Source organism: Rhinopithecus roxellana, chromosome 10 (genome assembly GCF_007565055.1).
Source record: "Rhinopithecus roxellana isolate Shanxi Qingling chromosome 10, ASM756505v1, whole genome shotgun sequence".
NCBI classification, from domain to species: domain Eukaryota; kingdom Metazoa; phylum Chordata; class Mammalia; order Primates; family Cercopithecidae; genus Rhinopithecus; species Rhinopithecus roxellana.
The window spans coordinates 101,666,065-101,691,283 of record NC_044558.1 but is presented as its reverse complement, the minus strand read 5'-3'; the positions used below and the strand labels follow the sequence as shown (position 1 = coordinate 101,691,283).

General features: G+C 42.8%; 2 protein-coding genes across 8 annotated transcripts in view; both read left to right on the top strand.

The window, feature by feature from the left end:
- The first annotated feature begins 3,457 nt into the window (after positions 1-3,457).
- Positions 3,458-25,219, top strand: part of TXNRD1 (thioredoxin reductase 1) — a 62,841-nt gene continuing 41,079 nt past the window's right edge. The window contains exons 1-2 of one of the 7 annotated variants that reach the window (XM_010357294.2): positions 3,458-3,679; positions 5,463-5,572. Coding sequence is in view for 1 of the 7 variants with exons in the window: in XM_030938404.1 (XP_030794264.1) it covers positions 7,601-7,696 (96 nt within the window). In the remaining 6 variants the exon portion in view is untranslated. Of the gene's footprint in view, positions 3,912-5,446; positions 5,573-7,589; positions 7,697-25,219 lie in introns of those variants that run through there. The other 6 variants (XM_010357298.2, XM_010357295.2, XM_010357297.2 and 3 more) reach the window with 6 other exon arrangements.
- EID3 (EP300 interacting inhibitor of differentiation 3) lies at positions 16,659-19,862 on the top strand. The gene has a single exon (XM_010357292.2). The coding sequence runs from the start codon at positions 18,485-18,487 to the stop codon at positions 19,595-19,597; it is 1,113 nt and encodes a 370-aa protein (XP_010355594.2). The 5' UTR covers positions 16,659-18,484; the 3' UTR covers positions 19,598-19,862.

Here is a 25,219-nt window from a genome sequence, read left to right as displayed (position 1 = left end):
GGTTGTGGTGAGCCGAGATAGTGCCATTGCACTCCAGCCTGGGCAACAAGAACAAAACTCTCTCTCTAAATAAATAAATAAATAAAAATAAAATAAAATGAAATCCAAAATCCTGACTATGGCCTGATGATGGGTCTGACCTCTCACTGTTCCTCTGACTTCACTGCCTACCACTTTTTTTCTCACTCATCAGGAAATAATAAGAGTGAAGGCAGAGAATATGGCAGCTTGCTGGTTGAGAGGAAAATTTAAGGGAGTTCTGTCTGATTGATGCTATTTTCTTAAAGTAGAAAGTAGGTCATGAGCTAATGCAAGGTGTAGGGGCATTAGAAGTTTGAGGAAAGACAGAAACATGTGAAACAGTCATTTTGGATCCTGAGAAAACAAATATTCCGGGGATGCAAAGGATTGCTGGGCAACATTGAGGACGCATTAGAAGTTTGTGGTCTTGACTTTAAAGTGAAATCACTTTTAATTTCTGTGTTTCCTTCAGCAATGTTTTGCTGCTTTAAATGGAGTACAGAATATGTGGACAGCTAGGTTCAGCAAGGGTGGGCCTTGCCATGTCAACGTGACTGAGAAGTTTAGACTTCATCTTGAGGGCCCTAGATAGCTACTAAAGGTTTGAGTAAAGAAGATTTAGGTGTTAGAAAGATTATTCTAGCTCAGTATGTGTGTGTGTGTGTGTGTGTGTGTGTGTGTGTGTGTGTATGAGAGAAAGGCTTATTATAGGTAGAACAGTAGTTTAATACAATAGGAGCCTTTATCAAACACCTGCATAAATTTATTATAGCTTAGATGATAGTTCAGGAACATAGAGAGGTCTATTTCCAGTATTTTCTGAGTACCTACTATATACCAGATTCTGTAAAGACAAAATAAACAAGGGTTTGCCTATCCAAAGCTCTTGTAGAATATTTGAAATTATTATTAGGTATTTGGGGGACAAAGAAGAGGGAAGGTGCAATTCATACTGGTTGGAAATCCAGGAAGACTCCCAGAGGAGGTGACATTACAAATGAGCTTTGAAGGACTAGGTCCTTAGGGAGGGAAGATAATTCTCAAAAGGAAGAATGAACCCAGTCAAGAGATGCAAAATGTATGATTAAAATATTTTATGTTTATGATTTGCTACAGTCAGGCACGGTGGCTCACACCTGTAATCCCAGCACTTTGGGAGGCTGAGGCAGACGGATCTCTTGAGACCAGGAGTTTGACCACCCTGGCCAACATGTTGAACCCCCATTTCTACCAAAAAGACAAAAAATTAGCCAAGTGTGGTGATGCATGCCTGTAGTCCCAGCTACTTGGGAGGCTGAGGCATTAGAATCGCTGGAACCCGGGAGATGGAGGTTGCAGTGAGCTGAGATGCACCACTGCTTTCCAGCCAGGGCAACAGAGCAAGAGACTGTCAAACAAACAAACAAATAAATAAATAAATTGCTGCATGATGAGAAATGATGGAAGAAGATGAGGTTTCTCCGTTAACCAGCAACTAAATAGAACTAAGGAGTTTTTCCTTGAGAATTCATGACAAGGGTAAGGCATCTAGGCCCTTAACAGCAGCAAGAACGATTTGAAAGAAAAGAAGATAGTTTTAAAATGGTGATTTTTAACTTAAAAGAAAAATAACTACATGGTGCTACTCTGGGCATCTTTGCTATAATTTGCTCACTTAGGAACAATGTGAAGTTAAAATGCCTTATCTAGCCTGTTTTGGAATGCCGGTAGAAAATATTAACATCTTTTTTTTTTTTTTTTTTTTTTTTTTTTTTTTTTTTTTTTTTTTTTTGAGGCAGAGTCTCGCTCTGTCGCCCAGACTGGAGTGCAGTGGCTCAATCTCGGCTCACTGCAAGCTCCGCCTCCCGGGTTCACGCCATTCTCCTGCCTCAGCCTCCTGAGTAGCTGGGACTACAGGCGCCCGCCACCTCGCCCGGCTAGTTTTTTTGTATTTTTAGTAGAGACGGGGTTTCACCATGTTAGCCAGGATGGTCTCGATCTCCTGACCTCGTGATCCGCCCGTCTCGGCCTCCCAAAGTGCTGGGATTACAGGCTTGAGCCACCGCGCCCGGCCTAACATCTTATATAGACCACTCTGAGCTGTCTATATAAGATGCTTTTAATGGCAAGGCTCTTCATATCAATCCTTATTACTTGCTTTTAGTACATTATTTCAAATTAAATGATCCTTCTGTGTCCTAAGTCATGCTTTTGAAATAAGGTGTATTTTCGATATTTCTAAGAATGAGGAATTTATGACTCTGGTTCATGGGTCATTGTGTAGACTAAATGAGATAAAGGCATATACAATGATTAATACAGAACTTGGCTTGGGAGCCAGGAGTAAATGTTTTGTGTTCTCCCTTAGACCCAGTCTTTTCATGTTTTTCCTTCTTTCCTCCATAAATCACATTGTTTCCTGAACACCCATGTACTAGATCCATTCTCTGTTCTATGGACTCCAGAATCAGGTGAAACACTCGTGTCAATAATCACCTTACAGGGGAAGTGTCATGTTAGTGTGTGTAGTGTGTGTGTGTGTGTGTGCCCCTTTAGAGGGCGAGGAAGCTAAACCAAGCCTCTGAGTTTCACCTTGGAAGGACCTGGCAGGACCTGGCAGCGGTTGCCTGTCTGTTTAGAGGGAATGTGGCTTCTGCTAGCCGTTAGGAGCCTGCAACGCTCTCACCTGAGAGTGCTTCAATCTGGCATTATCCAAAGAAGTGGGAAAGACATTCATTCATTCATGGATTCATTCATTCATTCATTCAGTTATTATGTATTTATTCAGCAAATATGCATACCCTGCTAGTGTGTGGTGTTGAGTAAGAACATGAGTAAGAGAAGGGAAGCATGAGAGAGAATGGCTCACCTTAGTAGCAGCAGGTGGCTGGGTGCGGCTGGAGTTAAAAGACATTCAGTTTTTCTTAAACAATAAAAACCAAACTCAGAGTCTGATAAAGAAGAGGTGCTCTCAGGGGAAGTTGGGTGTGTTCCTGAGAATTTGTCATTTCTTTTCAGGATTAGTCAGGATGAACTCCACGTTTCTTTTCAAAAGCCTAATAACTTCCTTTAGGGGATTACCAAACTGACTAATCCATGACCTTAGGGCAGTGGGTCCCAAACTTTGCTGCCAACTCGAATCACCTTGGAGTTTGTTTTTTTTTCTTTTAAACGCAGAGGCCCAGGTCACACTCCACACCAATGACATCAGAATGTCTAGGGGTGGGAGCCAGGCACTAGGATTCTAAAGACCCTAACGTGATGACAACAGCTAGCAAAGTTCTGAAGCTACTGCCTTAGGGTATAGTCTAGTTTCTTCAGTAAAAACACACTTATTCCAAATTTGGTTCCAGAATTGCCTTAAATTGTTTTTTTGCTCTGTTCTTAGGTTGGGGGCGGCTATGAGCAGGCAGAGGATGTGGTGTCACCCAATTAGGAGCTCTCAGCTTGCTAAGCCAATTAGCATAGGTTGCCAGGGCTGCACGAGGAGTGGATTTCTGCTTTGTCATTCTGACTCTGGCAGTTAGCCCGCCCGCTCGGTGCAGGGCGTGGTTTCTCGTAGCCATTAGGAAACAGCAACCCTTTCACCTCAGTTTCCTTCAGTCCAGCATTTGCGGCGGAGAGAAAGGTGGTCGAGTCCTGAAGGAGTGCCTGATGTCTTCATCATTCTCAAATTCTTGTAAGCTCTGCGTCGCGTGAAACCGGACAAAGCCGCAAGCCCAGGGATGGGAGCACGCGGGGGACGGCCTGCCGGCGGGGACTACAGCATTGCGCCTGTGGGGAGCAATGTGCGTCTCGGGGAAAGGGAGATATTTTAAGGCGTGTCTGAGCAGACGGGGAGGCTTTTCCAAACCCAGGCAGCTTCGTGGCGTGTGCGGTTTCGACCCGGTCTTACAAAGCGTCAGCTTGTGGTAGGTGAGACCGGCACCTGTAGGCTGGCGGTTTCCTTCCTCTTGCTCTTTGTAGAGACAATTTGCAGAACAGTGGAGAAAATGGGTATTGTATCGTTTCTTACAGAGCCTGAGTCTTGAAATGTAGATGACAATGTGTTGAGTGGACTGACAGATCCTTGACAGCATTAAGAAAGTATAACTATGTAAGAATGCTTCTCCAGGAATTTTCACACCATTTAATCCTCAGAAATCCTGAGACGCTGGCAAAACACATGGGGTCTCCATGTTTTTACAAGTGGGGAAAGCAAGGCTGGGAAAGATCAAGTGTCGTGCCCAGCTGGACACAGACTATTAAATGGGGCGGCGACGACGACCCAAGGGCTTCCTCACTCTCTCAGGCAGTGCAGGATAGTGATTAAGACCGTGGACCACATTGCCTGGATTTGAATCCTGCCTCTGCTGTTGAGTAGCTCCTTGAGCTTGGACAAGTTTCTTAGCTTTTCTGTACCTGTTTCCCTGTCTGTAAGTTGGGCCTGGTAATACCTACTTGTAGAGTGGTTGTGAAGTTGAAATGAAATGTAAATATATGTGAAGCAGTATAGATATGTTAGCTACCATTATTACCATTAAGCAGCTATCCTTTTTTTTTTTTTTTTGGAGACGGAGCCTCATTCTGTCGTCCAGGCTGAAGTGCAGTGATACAATCTTGGCTCACTGCAACCTCCGTCCCCCGGGTTCAAGCGATTCTCCTGCCTCAGCCTCCCGAGTGATTACAGGCACCTGCCACCGCGCCCGGCTAATTTTTGTACTTTTGGTAGAGACAGGGTTTCACCATCTTGGCCAGGCTGGTCTTGAACTTCTGACCTCATGATCCACTCGCCTTGGCCTCCCAAATAAGCAGCTATACTTTTGAATGTTGGTGTGATTTATGTCTCATGAATAGGCCTCATGTCAGTGTAACTGTGGAATCTCTATGTTCCACTGAGTTCACCCCTTTGTGAAATTTTACCGTTAGTGCCTAGTTTCATCTGTACTGTCGTATATAGTTCAGGATTCTTTTTAAGAAAGCAGCAGATAGGCAGAGTGTTCTTTATTTTGCTCCACGGTTTCAAATGTCAAGGAAACATTGGAGTTGGATTTTGGCATTCAGTATAGATGCAGAGTTCAAAGAAAGATCAAATTGGGAGGTGTTTTGTTAAAGTTGAGATAAATGTGTATTAAGCTTCTTTTTTGAAGCTTTTCTGAATTCGGGATTTACCGGGAAAGTAGGACATTTAATTTTAGCGGAGCAGTGCAATGAGTTAACTCTGACTAGAACTCTGACGTTTATAGCTAGCCTTGAGGCCCAGTTTTCAGCCAGTGTGCGGATTTGCCGGGGTCAGACTCCAAGCTTAAGTGTGAGTTTTAGCCTTTGTCAGAAATGCAGCAAGTCATGCTAACTTGCAAGGGAGTCACCCGAGGGCACGCGGTGCCTGCAGGGCCGGGACGGAAGCCCCGCCCCCGGCGCAGTTCCCGCCTGGCCGTGGGGTAGAAGTACCTTACACGCCCCGCTCTGCTTTTGTGCCACAGAGTACGGTCGGGCCCTGGAAGGAACGCTCTCGGAATTGGCCGCGGAAACCGAGCTGCCCGTTGTGTTTGTGAAACAGAGAAAGATAGGCGGCCATGGTCCAACCTTGCAGGTAGGAGAGAGTAACGTGCCTTTTTAAACGGGGGATGAGCTCGTTGAGCCCAGCGTGGTCACAGCCTGCCTTTAAAGCCAGCGTGGATGTGACCCTCCAAACGGGACGCAGCGCTGGGAAATGACGAAAAAACGCTTGTGGGCTAGCGCATGTGTTAATCGAAGTTGATCAGACGTTGGACAAATTTCACATCCCGGGAAACTTGAAATTTCTAACGATTTTCATCTTTTAAAATAGCTTTTTAAAAATGTCCTTTTTCTCCTATTTCCCCTTCCTCTTTCCCTCCCAGTTGTAAATAAATTACCCCCCCCCCCCCCGACGGAGTCTCTGTCGCCCAGACTGAAGTGCAGTGGCCCGATCTCGGCTCACTGCAAGCTCCACCTCCCGGGTTCACGCCATTCTCCGGCCTCAGCCTCCCGAGTAGCTGGGACTACTGGCGCCCACCATCACGCCCGGCTAATTTTTTTTGTAATTTTAATGGAGATGGGGTTTCACTGAGTTAGCCAGGATGGTCTCGATCTCCTGACCTCGTGATCCGCCCGCCTCGGCCTCCCAAAGTGCTGGAATTACAGGCATGAGCCACCGCGCCCGGCCCTAAATAAAATTTTTTAGCAGCAGTGTAATCTGCTAAATGTTGGTTGTTTAGGGAAGTCCTGAGAAAAAGGGATCAGGAAACACTTATCTTTCTCATCAAGGTGGCCCTGTAATCTTCCTCTTAATTCTCTCAGGGGTAGGGGACCCAAAACCCCAGGCTCTGGAGGAGAGCAACCAGGAAGCTCTTGGGGTGACTTCGTTTTCCTTCAGGTGTGTCTTTTTTAGCCCAGAGTTAACAGTTGGGTGAAGGGAAAGGAAGAAGTCTTCCCTTTGGCTGGTAGCAAACACAGTAGAAATCCTTCCTTAGACCTATGAGAGCCTATAGAAATCCTTCCTTAGACCTATGCCACTGAGGAGTTACAGCCACTGAGGGATTTATAGTTTACAATGTTCGAAAAATGCTTGGAGGCTGGGTGCATTTTTTTTTTTTTTTTTAAATCTCACCTGTGGTAGATTACCAGGTTAGAAAACCTCCCGTAATCCCATCACCATGATCTATGTGATTTTTGTCCTTATCCATTTATATCTCTGTAATTTTTAAGAAATGAAAACATTGCCTTCTTAGAAGTAAACCAGAGGACTGCGTTAAATGTAAAAATATATTTAGATGTGTTGCAGCCTTAGGAAAAATACTAATAATTGAATTTGTATTTATTACCTTTTCTTCTAAAAGTATTTTATTTATTTTTGACAAATCGTTATAGGGAATGGATCTAGACTTCAAACAGCAAATTAATGGAAAATAATTAATGGAAATACGGAGGCTTTTAGCTTTAGTTAAAATATACTGTGTTACTCAGACCTTTAGTTTGCAGGTAAAAGGAAACAATGGTCTATTGTATTAATATTCCTTCCTGGCTGGGCGCGTTGGCTCACACTTGTAATCCCAGCACCTTGGGAGGCCGAGACAGGCGAATCGCCTTGAGCTCAGAAGTTCCAGACCAGCCTGGGCAACATGGTGAAACCCTGTCTGTACTAGAAATACAAAAATTAGCCAGGTCGGTGGTGCATGCCTGTGATCCCAGCTACTCTGGGACTGAGGCTGAGGCTGGAGAATCGCTTGAACCTGGGAGGTGGAAGTTGCAATGAGCTGAGATTGCGCCACTCACCGTGGCCTAGGTGACAGTGAGACCATGTCTCAAAAAAACAAAATATATATATATAATGTGTGTGTATATATATATAGTATATATAGGTATATTTCTTCCTGTCTGATTATTCTGTTATCTTCACCTATGCCATAAGTTTACAAAGTTATATAGTAATTTGATCTTTATGTAATCCTACTGATGCTCCTGGTTTTAATGGCAATGGGAGTAAAAAGAGTCACTCTTTTTATAAGCTTTGGAACTCAACTGATTTGGTCTGATGTTCTGTTTTTTCTTTTTTTTTTTAATTGAAAATTTTTTTTTCTTTAGAGATGGAGGTCTCATTATGTTGTCCAGGCTGGTCTTGAACTCCTGGGCTCAAGCGATCATCCGGCCTCGGCCTCCTAAAGTTCTGGGACTGCAGGTCACGACATTTAGTGAGGTATAGTGCCATGAATGAAAAGCATACCACCAAGAACACTTAAAAGAAATCATTTAGCATATTTCTTAAGTAAACTTACTCTACTTTGTGTCTTTTTTTTTTTTTTTTGAGACAAAGTCTCACTCTGATGCTCAGGCTGGAGTGCAGTGGCATGATCTCGGTTCACCCCAACCTCTACCTCCTGGGTTCAAGCGATTTTCCTGCCTCAGCCTCCCGAAGCTGGGATTACAGGCACACGCCACCACACTTGGCTAATTTTTGTATTTTTATTAGAGATGGGGTTTCACCATGTTGGTCAGGCTGGTCTTGAACTCCTGACTTTGTGGTCCAAAGTGCTGGGATTACAGGTGTGAGCCACCGGGCCCAGCCCTATTTTTGTTTCTTAATGAGTGCTAAGAAATGGAAGAAGAGAAAAAGCAACGTAAGGACTATTGGTTTGAAAGATCTGTGAACTTTCAGCCAATTATTGCCCACATTTGGGGCTAAATGGTAGGTTTTGAAAACCTTAAAGGAGCTTTGGGTTTCAGTGGAGAAAGGCATTTATTTAGTGGAGAATTGGGTGCTTATAGTCCTAAAGTCCACACCTTAAAAAGAAGGTAAAGATTTCATACTTTAATTGCAACATAAATAATGGAGGGAGCTCTTCAAAATGTCCACTTTTCCTTTCTCCTTTTAATATTGTTTCTTCCTCATCCCCTTTTCCCTGAATAAACAGTAGCAGCAAAACCTACCCTGCTTTCACAGTGAGTGTACTATAGAAGACAAGGGAGAAAGAATCCTGCTGGAAGAAGTTGGTGAGCCTAGGTGACTCCCTTGATAAAGGATGAAAGCTTTCCAGAAGAATGTTCCAAAAAAGTGTAGACTCCAGACCACCTGCTCAGAATCCCCTGGAGTACTAAGCATGCATGCCCAGGCTTTACTCAAGTTCTTTTGAAGTAGACTCTAGGCATCTGCCCCCCCCCCCGCCTTTTTTTTTTGAGATGGAGTTTTGCTCTTGTTGCCCCAGTTGGAGTGCAGTGGCATGATCTCAGCTCACTGCAACCTCCACCTCCTGGGTTCAAGTGGTTCTCCTGCCTCAGCCTCCCAAGTAGCTGGGACTACAGGCATGCGCCACCACGCCTGGCTAATTTTGTATTTTTTTAGTAGAGACGGGGTTTCACCATGTTGGTCAGGCTGGTCTCGAACTCCTGACCACAGGTGACCCACCCACTTCGGCCTCCCAAAGTGCTGGGATTACAGTGTGAGCCACCACGCCCAGCCTGCCTTTTTGTTTTTATTTTGTTTTAAATAACCTCCCTCCAATAATTCTTAGGATAAATAATCAAGTTTGAGATGCTTTAATATTATTGTACATAGGGTAGTTTTGTCAAGATCATTTGATGAGATAATTAGAATTGCGGAAAACAAAGGACTAGTCTTTTAATACCCAAAACATATTTGTTAGAAAACAGCAAATAGGAGCCCAATAGGGGAGTAACACTTTTATTGAACACTTTAACAATGAATAGAAAAATAGAGAACCAAGCTGTTTGTGGCTAGGGCTTTTGTATGTCCATGTATAAAGTTGGAACTAGGGAGCTCCAAGATGGCTAAGAACTATGAATAGAGTTCCTACTACTCAAAGACATATGGCTTTCATAAATATCTTGGTTTTTAAAGAAAAGTTCCAGCATTCTTATAGGGAACCTGTTTTGTATATAAATCAGCATCTCCCTCTGGATTCCAGGATTTTGAAACCACTTGTAGAAAGACCTATTGGTGGTACTGAGAGGAGAAGCAGAGTGAGTGAAAAAGTATTTACTGGTATAATACCAAGTGTCAGACATAGTTAAGACTTAGTAGTTTGAGGTAATCCTGGGAGATAAGACTAAAACTGGCAACTCGGGGCTTAAATAATTTCTTCAGGGCAATATTAGGAGGGACGACAGGCACAAAGCAATGTGGGATTAATATCCAGATGAATTTTGCAGACAGTTGCGGTGGCCCCATGTTCCAGTCTTAGGGGGTAGATGCTGAGACAAAGGCAGGTCTCCTTTCATGTTTTGAGACAAGGTCTGGCTCTATTGCCCAGGCTGGAGTGCAGTGGTGCGTTACTGACTTATTGCACCCTCCACCTCCTGGGCTTAACCCATCCTCCCACCTCAGCCTCCCAAGTAGCTGGGACTACAGGGGCACACCACCTCTCCCAGCTTATTTTTGTATTTTTTGTATATTGGGGGTTTCACCATGTTGTCCAGGCTGGTCTTAAACTTGTGAGCTTAAGTCGTCTGCCTACCTTGGCCTCCCAAAGTGCTGAGATTCTAGGCGTGAGAGCCACTGTACCCAGCCAGGTCTCCTTTCAAGTCTAACTTCTAGTTACCAGAAACAGACATCAGGACATGAGTGGTAATTGAATAACTCTCCAACCATCCCCTTTCTTAACTATTCTTAACTTCAGAGGCTACCAGAACTTGACAGAAAATGCAATTTATTTTGTTTCTTTCCTCTGAAATAATCCCTTCTTATTGGAGGCATTAGTAATGTATCTGCTTTTGGCTTGATTAAAGTTGAGGCCTGAGGAGGAGTGGAGGATTGCTTTGAAGATGAGGGAAGTGACAGATTCTCTGGCGTACATTAAAAGGAAGTAAGCGGTGAGGACTACCAAGTTTTAAAAGAGTCTTAGACTGTTAGAACTGCAAATAAATGTAGAATTTTACTGGTTGTAGAGTTGAGTTCCTCCTACTTCTACCAGGTGTAAACACAAACCTGTTTTTTTGCTGTGTATCTGTTCTTTAACAGCAGCATCGAAATTCTGGTGGTATAGGCTTCAGATTTCCTGTCACTTCTGTTTACTCAGCAGCGCCTGACTATTCTAGGCGTCACCTTCTTGCCCCTATTTACTTTTGCCTGGACCATTTCATCAGTCTTTAACTGGCCTCCCACTTCTGATCTCCCTCCTCTTCCAGCTCCCATTGCCAGTCATCTTCCTGATTGCTACTCACTGGCCCCAGATCTGCATCCAGAATGAAGTGGGAGCTCCTTAGCTTGGTATTCAATGCCCTCTAGGGTCTAGCCCTAACCTGCTTTTCTAGTTATCTCCTGCTCTGCTCCCTCACTTACTGGAGGCGCCTGGGAATATCATTGCAGCTAAAATATTTCTCCCTATAGTTTTCCTCTTCACTTCTATTCTTTATTTCAACACCTATCTTCTCTTCCCTAACCCAACCCACTTTTCCAACTGCCTGCCTGTTCAGAATACAAGGCCAAAGTTTACCATTCCTTTCCTCCTCTGTTCCCACAGCACTCCTATAAATCTTTATTTTTGGAAAAGGAGGAATCCTGCCAATGATAATTTTTTGGCTTACATATCAAGGTCAGAGAGCTAGTCTTATTCTTTATGCCTGTGGTCCCAGGCATATGTTAGAGCCCAGCAGATATCTAAGCAAATTTGGCTGTTAATGATTATAACATTTATTTGTTGAATGCCTATTATGTGCGAGACTCTAAATAGTGTAATACTTAGTGATTAAATCCTCAACAGCAGTCCTGTGAAGGAGGTGGTATTATCCAGGTTTACAGATGAGAAAATAAAGGCCTTGAGAATTTAAGGAGCATGCCTAGATTACAAGCTAGTTAAGTGGCAGAGTCAGAACTGGAACCCAGACCTGCTTGCCTGCAAAGCTCACTCTCGTGTACTCCTACTTCTGGCACTTGGCTTTATGTTGTTGCTATTGAGATACATGTTTGTGTCCTTGATGAGATGCTGTGGTGTGCTCATGATTCAGGGTCAGGCCCATGCAAATCTTGGTATTCCTAGCATAGTGCTGGCTTATGGTAGGTGTTCATTCATTACATGCTTGCTGAATGGAATTTCATTCTTCTGTGCCTACTTGTACTTTTCTTTAGGAGAACAATGATACATTTTAGTATCTTCCATATATTGAAAAAAATTTCTTTAGAGGCAAGGTCTCGCTCTCACCCAGGCTGGAGTGCAGTGGCACTATCATGGCTCGCTGCAGCCTCAACCCTCCTGGGCTCAAGCAATCCTATTGCCTCAGCCTCCTGAGTATCTGGGAATATAGGCATATACCACCACACCTGGCCAATTTTTAAATTTTTTGTAAGAGGCTTTTACAAAAGGCTTTTTGTTGGCCTAGGCTTATTTTTTAACACCTAGTGTGCATTCAGTAAATATGTATTGAGTAAATATAGATGGTGGTAGGGCCAGAAGAGACTCACTTAAAGGATTTAGCTGTAAGGTATCTGATTTTATTGAAGATGGGCTATCAGGAACCAAGCTCTAGGTTGTTCAGAAGAGATTCTAGGCAGCATATTGGAAAGCAGTTCAGAATTAAAAGCTGTATGACAGCAACATTGTCTGCCTTCAGCATTTTATGCAGGTGTGTCCAGGTCAGTTGGGAAGAAAGTCACTTCACATCTATTTAGCTAGTATTTATTGAGCGCCTGTGTTGACATCGGGCTAGGCACTATCTTTGTAATCTCTAACACAGGTCTGTAGAGCAATGTACTTATTTAAAAATTCGTTTGTCAGGCTGGGCGTGGTAGCTTACGCCTGTAATCCCAGCACTTTGAGAGGCCAAGGAGGGCAGATCACTTGAGGTCAGGAGTTTGAGACCAACCTGGCTAACATGGTGAAACCCCTTCTCTACTAAAAATACAAAAAATTAGCTGGGTGTGGTGGTGGGCGCCTGTAATCCCAGCTACTCAGGAGGCTGAGGCAAGAGAATCGCTTGAACCTGGGAGGTGGAGGTTGCGGTGAGCAGAGATCGTGCCATTGCACTCCAGCCTGGGCAACAAGAGCAAAACTCCATCTCAAAAAAAAAAAAAAAGGTAATATACAAACACTTGTTGACAAATAAATTTATATTTATTATTATTATTTTTTTGAAATGGAGTCTCTCTCTGTCCCCCAGGCTGGAGTGCAATGGTGCGATCTCAGTTCACTGCAACCTCCGCCTCCCTGGTTCAAGCACTTCTCCTGCCGCAATCTCCTGAGTAGCTGGGATTATAGGTGTGCGCCACCACACCCAGCTAATTTTGTATTTTTAGTAGAGACAGGGTTTCTCTCTATTGGTCAGATTGGTCTCGAACTCCCGACCTCTTGTGAGCTGCCTGCCTCAGCCTCCCAAAGTGCTGAGATTACAGGTGTGAGCCACCACACCCGGCCTGATTTTGTTTTTAATGATGACAACCACTCTATATGGCAGAGTGAGACATCTGATAGACTTACGTTACAATTGCTGAAGAAAGTAAGTGACAACTAATCAGACATTTTTCATTTGATCCCTGAGTGGAGTTCCTTGAATGCTGCATCCTTTAGTAGCCACACACCCAGTGCTTCTTACCTCCCTGTCTATCAAAATAACACACCTAGTCATTGCTGTCTTTTGAGGTGTTGTGGAGGTTCTTATAACCTGAAAAGTTGTTCTTTTCATCTCACACCCTTGTTTATATTCTTGAGGCTTGGCAAGTCAACCAGCACTGGGTTTTTAAAGTGTCATTAAGTATATGATTTGACCACAGAGCAAGGGTGGAGATTTTATCTATTCCAAAGTATTTCAAATGAGTGAGTCCAGATTATTTAGTGAGCCTCTTTTACTTCTCTAATAATAATGCCCTCTTATTTGAATAAAGCAGTTATTCAAAGGCTCTTTTGGATACTAGACTTAAAAGAATCTGCTGAAATCTAAGGAGCTATTCCTGAGAAAAATGCACATAAATAATTTTGCATATAAACTCAGACTATTTGTGGATCTGCTTCAGAATGTCTGGTACAGAGGTTTACCCTTCTAAGTGTTACTGTACACACTTTGAATAGTTGAAGCCTTAGTAGGTTTTTAAAATTTTGTTACATGGCAAATTTCTTTTCACTAGTATTTGTTATAGTGGAATATATTCCTGTGTTCCTCCTTACTGATTTAACCTTTAAAAATATTTTTCTGGGGCCAGGCACAGTGACTCACACCTGTAATTCCAGCACTTTGGGAGGCTGAGGCGGGTGGATCACGAGATCAGGAGTTTGAGACTAGCCTGGCCAACATGGAGAAACCCCATCATACAAAACTTAGCCGGGCATGGTGGCGCACGTCTGTAATCCCAGCTACTGGGGAGGCTGAGGCAGGAGAATCACTTGAACCTGGGAGGCAGAGGTTGCAGTGAGTTGAGATCATACCATTGCACTCTAGCTTGCACGTCTGTAATCCCAGTTACTGGGGAGGCTGAGGCAGGAGAATCACTTGAACCCGGGAGGCGGAGGTTGCAGTGAGTCGAGATCACACCATTGCACTCTAGCTTGGTCGATCGAGCAAGACTCTGCCTCAAACAAATAAACAAAAAAAATTTAAAAAAATTTTTTTCTGTTTCTAAAGCAGCATTCAGAAGTGAAACTACTGGTTTGTAATAGTTTTTAAATATTTGCTATCTTTAGGATTGTTTGATTTATTAAGTACCTACTTAGTAGTTGAAAACACTGTCAGATACATTACATAATTTTCATTCACTATAGTAATTATATGGTATAAATACAGTTGTCCCTTGGTATCCTCAGGGGATTGGTTCCAGGACTCTTGTGTATACCCAAATTCATACACACTCAAGTCCCAAAGTCTGCCCTGTGCAACTAGCATATATGGAAAGTCAGCTCTCCATATTCACAGGTTTCACATCTCAGTATTTCTTTATTTCTCACAAGCTTTTTCCTCTTTAAGGAGCAGGCAGACCTGGGTAAATGCTGTATTTTTTATCGCTTTGGTATAAGTGGATCTGTGCAGTTCAAAGCTGTTTCCTTCAAGGGTCAACTGTAGTAGTATTCCTGTCTTATAAATAAAGACACTGGAGGCTGAGAGGTTAAGTAAGCTGGCTAAGATAATACTAATAGCTAATAGGTCAAGATTGGAACCTAGATTGTCCCCTCCCACAGTCTGTGGTCTTTTCAAAAACTAATTTTCATAAAAAAAATACATCTGTCTTATCATAGCAAAGTTCACCTTTAATAATAAAAAAAGAAAACACAAAATATGTACACACAAACATAACTTTAAAGAAAATTAAGATGAAAGAGAAACTGCCAGGCATGGTGGCTCACGCCTGTAATCCCAACACTTTGGGAGGCTGAGGTGGGCGGATCACGAGATCAGCAGTTCGAGACCAGCCTGGTCAACATGCTGAAACCCCATCTCTACTAAAAATACAAAAAGTAGCCTGGTGTGGTGGCTCACGCCTGTAATCCCAGCTACTTGGGAGGCTGAGGCAGGGGAATCATTTGAATCCAGGAGGTGTAGGTTGCAGTGAGCTGAGATCATGCCATTGCACTCCAGCCTGGGCGACAAGAGCAAGACTCCGTCCCCCCCCCCCAAAAAAAATTAAGATGGAAGAGAAACTATACCTAATGTCCTGCTAACTCTGGCAAATCAAACTAGGACTTTTACCACATGTCTTCACAACTCAGTATTAAACAGATACCCTGGTGGTATGAAGGGAGAAAAGCTGCTATGAAAGAAGGAATAGAAAAGTTTAGGGAGATAGCTGATAGGATAAGTGTGTATGTTAGTGTGTGGGACTCAAACTTGACTGATTCCTGGCTTTGGCTCCAAAAAGTCTATTAAAAATCCATTTGTTAGAGATAAGTCTTACAGCAAAACCTTATTGGAGAAAAATAGTGGACTCCATGTGACTTCTTCCTTTATTTGGTTACAGGGAGACATGTGACCTTTGTCATTCACCCTGTCACGTTTGTGTTGAGCAGTATGGGTTGTGGAAAAGAGCTCAGAGTGCTTGGAATTAACCTAAACTCCTAGAAAAGGCTAGAAAAGGAACTGAAAATATAGGAGAAAAGACTGAAGAAAAGAGGAAAGGAAATAGAGGGTTGTATTGAACCCTGACTAGCAACTCTTGAGCGAAGAAAGAGGAAAAAGGGGGAAGAGGGGAGCTAAATTATCTCTGAGGCAACTCAGTCTCATGGCTGCCTGAACTAGTCTATACTGTGGGAATAAGGTAGACTCCATCGATTGCTTTGAAGGACCAGTGCACTTCTTGCTCTCTATTCCTAGTCACAGACAAATTTATCAGCAGTGCAGTTTCTTCTTCTTAAGCTTCATTTAAATAATTATTAGTAGCACTTGGACCTTAGGTTAGGAAATCACTGTTTAATGATTTAAAGATGCACCAGCATGGAAATCCCATTCTTTATATGATTGGGGAAAATTATTAAACTTGAGATTGTTTCACTTTGTAGTAAATGTCTAAAGGCAGATTTTTTTTTTTTTTTTTTGAGGCGGAGTTTCCCTCTTGTTCCCCAGGCTGGAGTACAATGGTGCCATCTTGGCTCACCCACAACCTCCGCCTCCCAGGTTCAAGCGATTCTCCTGCCTCAGCCTCCTGAGTAGCAGGGATTACAGGCATGTGCCACCACATCCAGCTAATTTTCTATTTTTAGTAGAGACGTGGTTTCTCCATATTGATCAGGCTGGTCTCAAACTCCTGACCTCAGGTGATCCACCCACCTCAGCCTCCCAAAGTGCTGAGCCACTGCGCCCGGCCTAAAGGCAGAGTTTTAAAGGTGGAATATGATGCAAGTCTGCCTTTCTTAGGATGATCTAAGTTACATGTTAATAATGTACTTGGAGATCTAGCATAGAAAGCACTCAGCACTGTAAATCACAACTTAATAATGCTTGCCTTGGTATGCTCTGTTGCTCTGAGCAAATTGTGTGGGCTGTTATCTCCTGAGAAATCCCTGTAAATGGTATTAGTAATACTTTATAAGTAGGTTGGGAGAATATAGTTTTCTAAGGCATTTTGAAATTCTTAGATGAAAGGATCTTTAGGTAGCAAATTGGTGTCAGCCTATTTTCCTTCCTCCGAGCCTGGAGAAAATAGGCACCATAGGGTGGGAAGGGTTGGCTTACCTTCGTAAATAGCTACTGTTGAATTTAAAGTGGATGTGAGCAGCTCCCAAGAATATCGTTCACTGTAAAAGCAGACTTTTTTGGATTTGGGTCTTGGAATTCTTAGCTGTATTTTCACCTAATATTTAAAACAAGTTTAAATACTGGTTTGTAATTGGCCAGATTTGGGAAAGATATGATACTTTAATGATCCTGGGTCTCAACTTACCTATCTTTCATTGTTCCTTTATTTCAGAAGAGGGATAATAACTTTTTCTGAAGAGCAGTCAACTTTTCCTTTCAGTGTATAGGATTACTTCCACGAATCTGTGAACTTAATCTTTGCTGCCAAATAACTTGCAGTAGATGCTGGGACAGTTTTAAATCTATTTTAATTTATACATTCAGTACATAAGTGCATCCATGTAAAAACAGCTATGTTTGGAAGATGTAAAACCCAGTTTTTGTTTTTGAGAAGCCAACAATCTAATAGCGTAGGATCATATATATGTACAACTAACTGTAATGCATGGTGTTTTGAAAAATGCATGTATTTCCCTGAATTACCCCTAGTTAATAAAATAATTGGGGGCAAATGGTAATATAAGGATTTTGGAGTAACTTAATACTACTAGATTTTGGTGTTTATACATTTGCAAAAAACCTTCTGCTAATGCTAAAGAAATATGAACAAGTCTATCTGCATAAAGGATGGTAGGGCTAATTTACTTCCTGGTGCTGTGAAACTGGCAGTTGGACAGGTGCAGTTGTGGATGTCTTTTTTTAAGGTGCACCTGCTGCAGGTTTGAAAAGCTGTTGATGCCCATGGGTTGGTTGTGTGCATGTTCTCTTTAAAAACCAGATGTATTAATTCCCGTTGTTAAGTATACTTTGCTATTTGCTACTGGTGAGACAGATAAGCGGAGTCCTGTGATTAACTGCACTTGAGTTTCCAGTGACCCCATTAAATCCAATGGGTAAATTTTCCAACGCAGATTAGTCACCCAGTTTACAGATTAAGCTTTCATATCCTTAGATTGTTTCTGAAATCTTCATAGCTTTGCTCACCTTTTAGGGTTCAGAGTTCCTACCCATTCAGTGTCGGTGGCCTTTAGATGTTGGCAACCTTCCAAGTAAATAGCTCTTTTTGCAGAGATCTCTACCCATCATTCTATTCTTCCACTCCTGGATGGTGGAGAACCAAAGTTCACTTGAGTAATGCGAGCACCCAGTTTCCTGCAGGGGTTAGCACGCATACTGGAGGCTCCCCCGACCCCACAGATCGTCGGGATGGGGTGATGGAGGGGGTTTGGTTTTTAAAGAGGACCTGTGAAAGTAATTAACCCGATTTACATTTGTATAATAAGTCTAAACACCACCTTGCAAAAGAACTGAGAGTTCAGCCTATTTAATGGAGTTTCTGCTTTTCACGGGCCTTGGCCTTACCGGCGGTTACAGTCCAGCCAGATTTAGTTCACAAAAAAACAAAACCCTAGGTCGACCTCACTGCGGTATATGATGGCAGCGATCGTTTTAAAGCGCAGGACCTTTAGTCTCCTCAACAGTTTTGTCTAAAGTTGTCCAAAAGTGTTTTTTTTAAAGTGAGGTGATCCAGTCGGTAAACGCTTTGAAAAAGAATAGCTGTGCCCTGAGCTGGCATAAGTCGCGTTTGGGGTCGGGGCCCATTATTGCGCGTGTTCGGAGCGCGACGCTTGCCTATGAGCGAGCGCCTCGGGTCGTGGCGCATCCGGGCTGGGGCGGGGCTGTCTTCCCGCAGAGCGTGCTGGGGGCGGGTCGCGCCGGGCCGGGCCGCTAATGCGCATGGGCGGGCGTCCGCGGCCCCAGCTGCAGCCAGTTTCCACAAGTTGGGAGGGCCGTTACTTCAGAGATACCAGTGGCCGGCATGTCGGTTGAAAAAGCTTCCCGGAAGGGAGACGAAGAGAAAGGAGAGGAACAGCTCGTGGTCATCCCCAGTAGCGAGTACGCGGCGAAGCCGGCGGCGACGGAGGGAGCGCCGATGAAGATGGATGTGGCGGTGAGGGTCACGGGTTGCTCCGACGACCTCAGCTCTGGGGAGGCCGACATAGACCCAAAACTCCTGGAGCTCACCCCTGACGAGGAGAAGTGCCGCAGCATCCGCAGGCAGTACCGGCAGCTCATGTACTGCGTGCGGCAGAACCGGGAGGACATCGTGAACTCGGCGAACAACTCCTTGACCGAGGCTCTGGAGGAAGCCAATGTCTTGTTTGATGGAGTGAGCCGAACCAGAGAAGCAGCCCTCGACGCCCAGTTTCTTGTGATGGCTTCTGACTTGGGTAAAGAAAAGGCAAAGCAGTTAAACTCTGACCTGAACTTCTTTAATCAGTTAGCATTTTGTGACTTTCTGTTTCTGTTCGGGGGTCTGAATTGGATGGAAGGCGAGCCTGACGACTTGAGTGAGTGTGATAACATAGCTCTTTCCTTCTGGAAGGCGATGGAAAAGGAAGCAACATCCTGGATGGTAAAAGCTGAGACATTCCATTTTGTTTTTGGTTCATTCAAACTAGAACCTTCTGCACCAAAGCCCCGACTTGAACACCAGAAAAAAGTTCGCAAGATGGAAGAAAATGGGAATATGCCTGCAAAGTTGCGGAAGTTGGACCTGAGTAGTTATCCAGAAGCGACAGAAAAAAACGTAGAAAGGATTTTGGGATTGTTGCAAACCTACTTTCGAAAGTATCCTGATACTCCTGTGTCCTATTTTGAGTTTGTGATTGATCCAAACTCTTTTTCTCGTACTGTGGAGAATATATTTTATGTTTCTTTTATTGTAAGAGATGGTTTTGCAAGAATAAGGCTTGATGAAGACAGGCTGCCAATATTAGAGCCGATGAATGTTAACCAAATGGGTGAGGGAAATGATTCCAGTTGCCATGGCAGGAAACAGGGAGTCATATCTTTGACTTTACAGGAGTGGAAAAACATTGTGGCAGCTTTTGAAATTTCTGAGGCTATGATTACATATTCCTCATACTAAAGATTTCTTAGTATAGGATCCTTTTTGTGTTTTTTTCTGAAGTTAAATGGAAATTAAAATGTAAACTGAAGCACATATTGTATGTCTTGTAAAGTGAAAAAGTATCTTCAAGAACATCAGACGTTTTACTGTGCAGCATATTTTTCTTAGTAATTTATAAGGTCATGATCTTCTGTTATTACAAAAAATTCGTTGGCATATTTATGGGAGTGTTTTATTGAATGCCCTTTAAGACTATTAATAAAAACAAGTTTTGGATACCAAATTAAGGGATATTTGATAATTTGCAAAACATAATAATTTACGAAAATCAGTTATGATGCTCTGTGATACATTGCTTTCTCTGTCACAGGGAACCAAGAGAATCCCAGAAAGAGTTCCTAACCAGGTTGGGGAAAGAGTGGGTAAAAAACAAAAGTGGGAGAAAAAGCAAACAAACAACAACAACTTGTCTGTAAGGCAGTTAATATGCAACATTAAGAATAAAAACGTCATTGCAAAGAAGACAGGATTTATGAGGGAGTATCCATATTCTAAACAGTTTCTGTTATTAGACTCAGCAAAAGTAGTGTCTCTGCTGTAGTAGTTGAGGTGTCAGCTAAGGGCTGAAAGTTGAGTAGAAACACGAAGAAGGAAAAGGCATTCTAGGCAGGAGAATAGCAAGGTCAAATGCATGGAATTGTTAGAAGTTAGGCACGAGAGGACCATTAGATTTATGGAAAAACTTATATTTGATTGTGAGGCTGGGCAACAATTGAATAGCTTCATCTATTAGTATCTTCAGAAGATGTTTTTATCTATTACACGTTGAACACAAAATCTTTCGCTATCCAGTTGTAGTTTTTATCTACTGAATTTCTTCTCTGGCCCCTAGTGTCCGTTTGTGGTCTTGCTGGTAGATAGAATGTCCTTCAGAATCTGCACTGTTTCATCATGTAACAACTTTGAATATTTGTCCCACTTTAATTTTGCATTTCTATCTTTTTTTTTTTTTCCTTGAGACAAGTGTCACTCTTGTTGCCCAGGCTGGGGTGCAGTGGTGCGATCTTGGCCCACTGCAACCTCTGCCTCTGGGGTTCAGGCAATTCTTGTGCCTCAGCCTCCCAAGTAGCCGGGATTACAGGTGCGTGCCATCACACCTAGCAAATATTTGTATTTTTGGTGGGAATGGGGTTTCGCCATGGAAGCCAGTCTGGTCTCAAACGCCTGGCCTCAAGTGATCCACCTGCCTTGGCCTCCCAAAGTGCTGGGATTACAAGTGTGAGCCAAATTTTGCATTTCTTAATAGGGTTTGAAATGCCAGGAAACTGACCCTGCTTGAAACTAAAACATATTAGTTTATCTAGATGTTCTTCACTTAGTGTAAAGCCATAAAGGCTTTTTTCTTTCTGTTGCTTGCAGTTGTTTTAAGAATATAAATTACAGCCTTATTTGGAGATTATTGCCAAAAGTTTGGGTCATTAAGAAAACAACTTGAGAAGGTGCAGTAAGCATGCCTATAAACTTTCTTCCCTTTGATCCTTATAGGAGCTTGATTTTTGGTAGTCGTGGAATTTTGCCATTAAACAATAATTTGGCAAAGGTTTAGGCGTCTGTTATGCATAGCAGTGGCAAACTTCCCTAGTAAGTCTAGTGGTACAGGAAAGGGAAATCCAAAGACTCAACAAATGATACCAAGACTGAGAGGAAGGATCTTTCATGTATGGGGATGAGGTTCTTCACCAATAATACAGTAGTGGTTTTAGCAAAAATAGAACTTTCTTGTGAAACTTGGCCAATTATTTTCTAAATTAGTTCCTCCTTTCACATGCTAAAGAGCGCTTACCCTTGTTAGTGTCTAGTATCCTTTGATTTATAGTAGCAGTCATGGAAGTATCATTTGATCTCAGTGATCCTCATTTCCAGCATGTCTCTACTAACCAAGCTCCTTGGGTTTTGCAGAGATCTGCTGTTGGAAGAAAAAGTACTCTTAATGACAGCAAACAGATCCCGCCCCAGTACTTTACTGACAATTAGTTGCTCTGTTGAATGCCTCATGTCTTGTACTAGGAGTATTTGACAGTGATGATTTAAAAGCATTAATAGATCATCTAGAGGCTTAGGAGAGGTAATTTTCTGGGTCTTCTCTAAAGTTAATAGCTGTTAAAATATAAAGTTGACCACTACTGTTTCTATTTTTACTGGTTGGCATGACACCAGTAAAATGATGGGGCGTGATGGATTGCCTCATCATTTTTGAAATTTTGAAATTAAAGTGACTGCTTACCTTGAAGCAAAAAGGAAATTAAAAATTTATAGAGATTAAGAATCAAACGGCAAATCTGCTTGTTTCTTGCTAATGTAGAGAACTTTATTTAATTTTTTGGAGACAGAGTTTTCACTCGTTGCCCAGGTTGGAATGCAATGGCACAATCTCAGCTTACTGCAACCTCCACCTCCTGGGTTCAAGTCATTCTCCTGCCTCAGTCTCCCACGTAACCGAGATTACAGGCACCCGCCACCACGCCTGGATGATTTTTGTACTTTTAGTAGAGACAGGGTTTCACTGTATTGGCCAGGCTGGTCTCGAACTCCTGACATTGTGATTCGCCTGCTTTGGCCACCCAAAGTGCTGGGATTCCAGGTGTGAGCCACCACGCCTGGCCTAGGGTACTTTAAATTTTGCAGGTTCAGTTAGCTGAAATGTAGGAGAATTTTTTTTTTTTTTTTTTTTTTTTTTTTGAGACAGGGTCTTGCTCTGTTCCCCAGAGCACAATCCTGGCTTACTGCAGTCGCCTTGATCTGTCGGACTCAAGTGAGTCTCCTGCCTCAGCCTCCCGAGTAGCTGGGACTACAGCTGCATGCCTCCACACTCAGCTATTTTTTTGTTTCAGAAGAGAGAAGGTCTCATTATGTTGCCCAGGCTGGTCTTGAACTCCCAGACTTAAGCAATCCTCCTGCCTTGGCCTCCCAAAGTGTTGGGAATTACAGGTGTGAGCCACCATGCCCAGCCTAGGACAATATTTTTAAGGAATATTTTAAAAATATTTTGAGAATATTTTTAAATAATAGAACTTTATTGAATGGTAGAACCACTTGCTGGTCAAAGGATCTGGGATCAGATCCTCATTCTATAACATTCTAGTTATATACTTTGGATAAATTATTTAACCTGTAAACATCAGGTTTTTCATTTGCCAAATGGGAATAATGCCTCTTAAGTTTACAGTAAGAATCAAAGTAGAAAATGTTTGTGATAAGTACTTTGAGATATGAATTATGGTATGTAGTATAGTTGGAAAAGCAAGAGGTTTGTAATCTCTGAAATTGAACATGGGCTCAATTCTTGGCTCGTGGGCAAGTTTCTTTCTCTCTGAGGGCCTCTATACTATATGAAATGGGAATAAACATCTGACTGGAAGACTTTGAGATAATGTATAAAAAAAACTTTTCTCATTGTAGACTCTCATGTTAGTGCCTCACTCTCTAGTTCAGAGTCAGCAAATTCCATGATGCCACCTCCCTCCGTAGTGATATCTCTGTAATGGTTCATTAACTTTCCTTTGAGTCTCTGACCATTTGTCATGCTTTTTAGACCCTTGTCCTGGAGAATGTATTACCAAGTGATTGGTAATTAATTTATTCCACAACTGTTTGAATACCCATTTTGCCAGTCACTGTTCTAGGCACTGGTTGAAAAATGGTGGATAGAAAACTGCCCACCTCTCATGATTTCATATTTTAGTGGGTATATTAGTTTCCTTTTGCTGCTCTAACAAATTACCAAATATTTAGTGGTTTTAAATAACACTATTTTACAGTTGTGGAAGTTGGATGCTAAAATCCAGTTATCAACAGATCTGGTTCCTTCTGGAAGCTCTGAGGCAGAATCTGTTCCCTTGCCTTTTTCAGCTTCCAAAGCCCACCTGCATTCTCTGGCCCACAATCTGTCACTTCCTCTATTTTATTTTATTTTATTTTTGAGATGGAGTCTCGCCCTGTCACCCAGGCTGGAGTGCAGTAGCACAATCTCAGCTCACTACAAGCTCCGCCTCCTGGGTTCACGCCATTCTCCTGGCTCAGCCTCCTGAGTAGCTGGGATTACAGGCGTCCGCCACCACACCTGGCTAATTTTTTGTATTTTTAGTGGAGACGGAGTTTCACCATGTTGGCCAGGATGGTCTGGATCTCCTGACCTCGTGATCTGCCTGCCTGGGCCTCCCAAAGTGCTGGGATTACAGGTATGAGCCACCGCGCCTGGCCACTTCCTCTATTTTCAAAGCTGGCAATGCAACCTCTTGCTTCTGTCCTCACATCTCCTAGTACTATGATCAAGTCTCCCTCTGCCTCCTTATAACACTTGTGATTATATTGGGCCTAGTGGGATAATCCTGGAAAATCTCTCTCTAGAACCTTAATCACTCTTCACATGTAATATAGTCACTGGTTCTAGACTTTGACATTGGAGAACTATTGTTCACCCTATCGTAGAGAAAGACAACATATTCCTGTTAATGATGATAGCTCTGAAGAAGAGTTGCTTGGATAGAGGTTGAAGTGCTGCCTGAGAAGAAGGGTTAAGGGGAGGCTCTTTGAAGGAGGCATTTGAAATGTAATCTCTTTTTCATAAATCATTTACCAGAATACAGTCATGCACTGTATAAGGTCAATCATGTGTTGCACGTGAGATCAACAATAGATCACGTATGTGGTGGTGGTTCCATTAAGATTAGACTGTCCCCTAGTGAGGTGGTAGTGCTCCCAAAGTCTGGGGCCACAGAGATGAAAGACAGGATACCCACCCTTGCAGAGTTGATGGGATTGTGTGATGGTGGCAGGGGGATCTCAGAGGAGGAACACCCAACTCAAGATGTATTAGTCCATTTTCACACTGCTGATAAAGACATACCCAAGACTGGGCAATTTTCAAAAGAAAGGGGTTTAATGACCCACAGTTCCACATGGCTGGGGAGGCTTCACAATCATGGAGGAAGGAAAGGAGGAGCAAGCCACATCTTAACATGGATGGTGGCAGGCAAAGAGAGAGATTGGGCAGGGAAACTCCCCCTTATAATACCATCAGATTTCATGAGACTCATTCGCTATCAGGAGAACAGCACAGGGAATACCTGCCCCCATGATTCAGTTACCTCCCACCAGGTCCCTCCCACAACATGTGGGAACTCAATTTGGGTGGGGACACAGCCAAACTATATCACAAGGGCTGTTAAGTAAAGGCTTCTAATTTAAGCTTGAAGGGCATGAAGGGGTTGGAGTGGAGAAAAGAGGACATCCCAGGTAGTGTAACAATGTCTGTGCTAAGTGCTATGGCTACATGTGTTGTTGGAGTTGTAAGAAAGAAAAGGAGAATATTGGGAACTGAAGAGAGACTTGATGGATAAAATGGGCCTTTTGTGTTGGAATCTCTTAGAGTGTTGGTTAAAGAAGCCGCCAGCCTCCAAGGGAATGCTGTGGAAGGGTAATATGTTTGTACATTGAATAGAAATAATGTAACATCATGCTAGTCTTGTCTATGTGCTGGATCAAGATTTGTTAGGAAGAGGACATTTCAAAATAGTGGAGATTGACACAGGGAAACTCAGCGGAGGACACCAGTAAAATACATTCCAGCACTTCTTGACT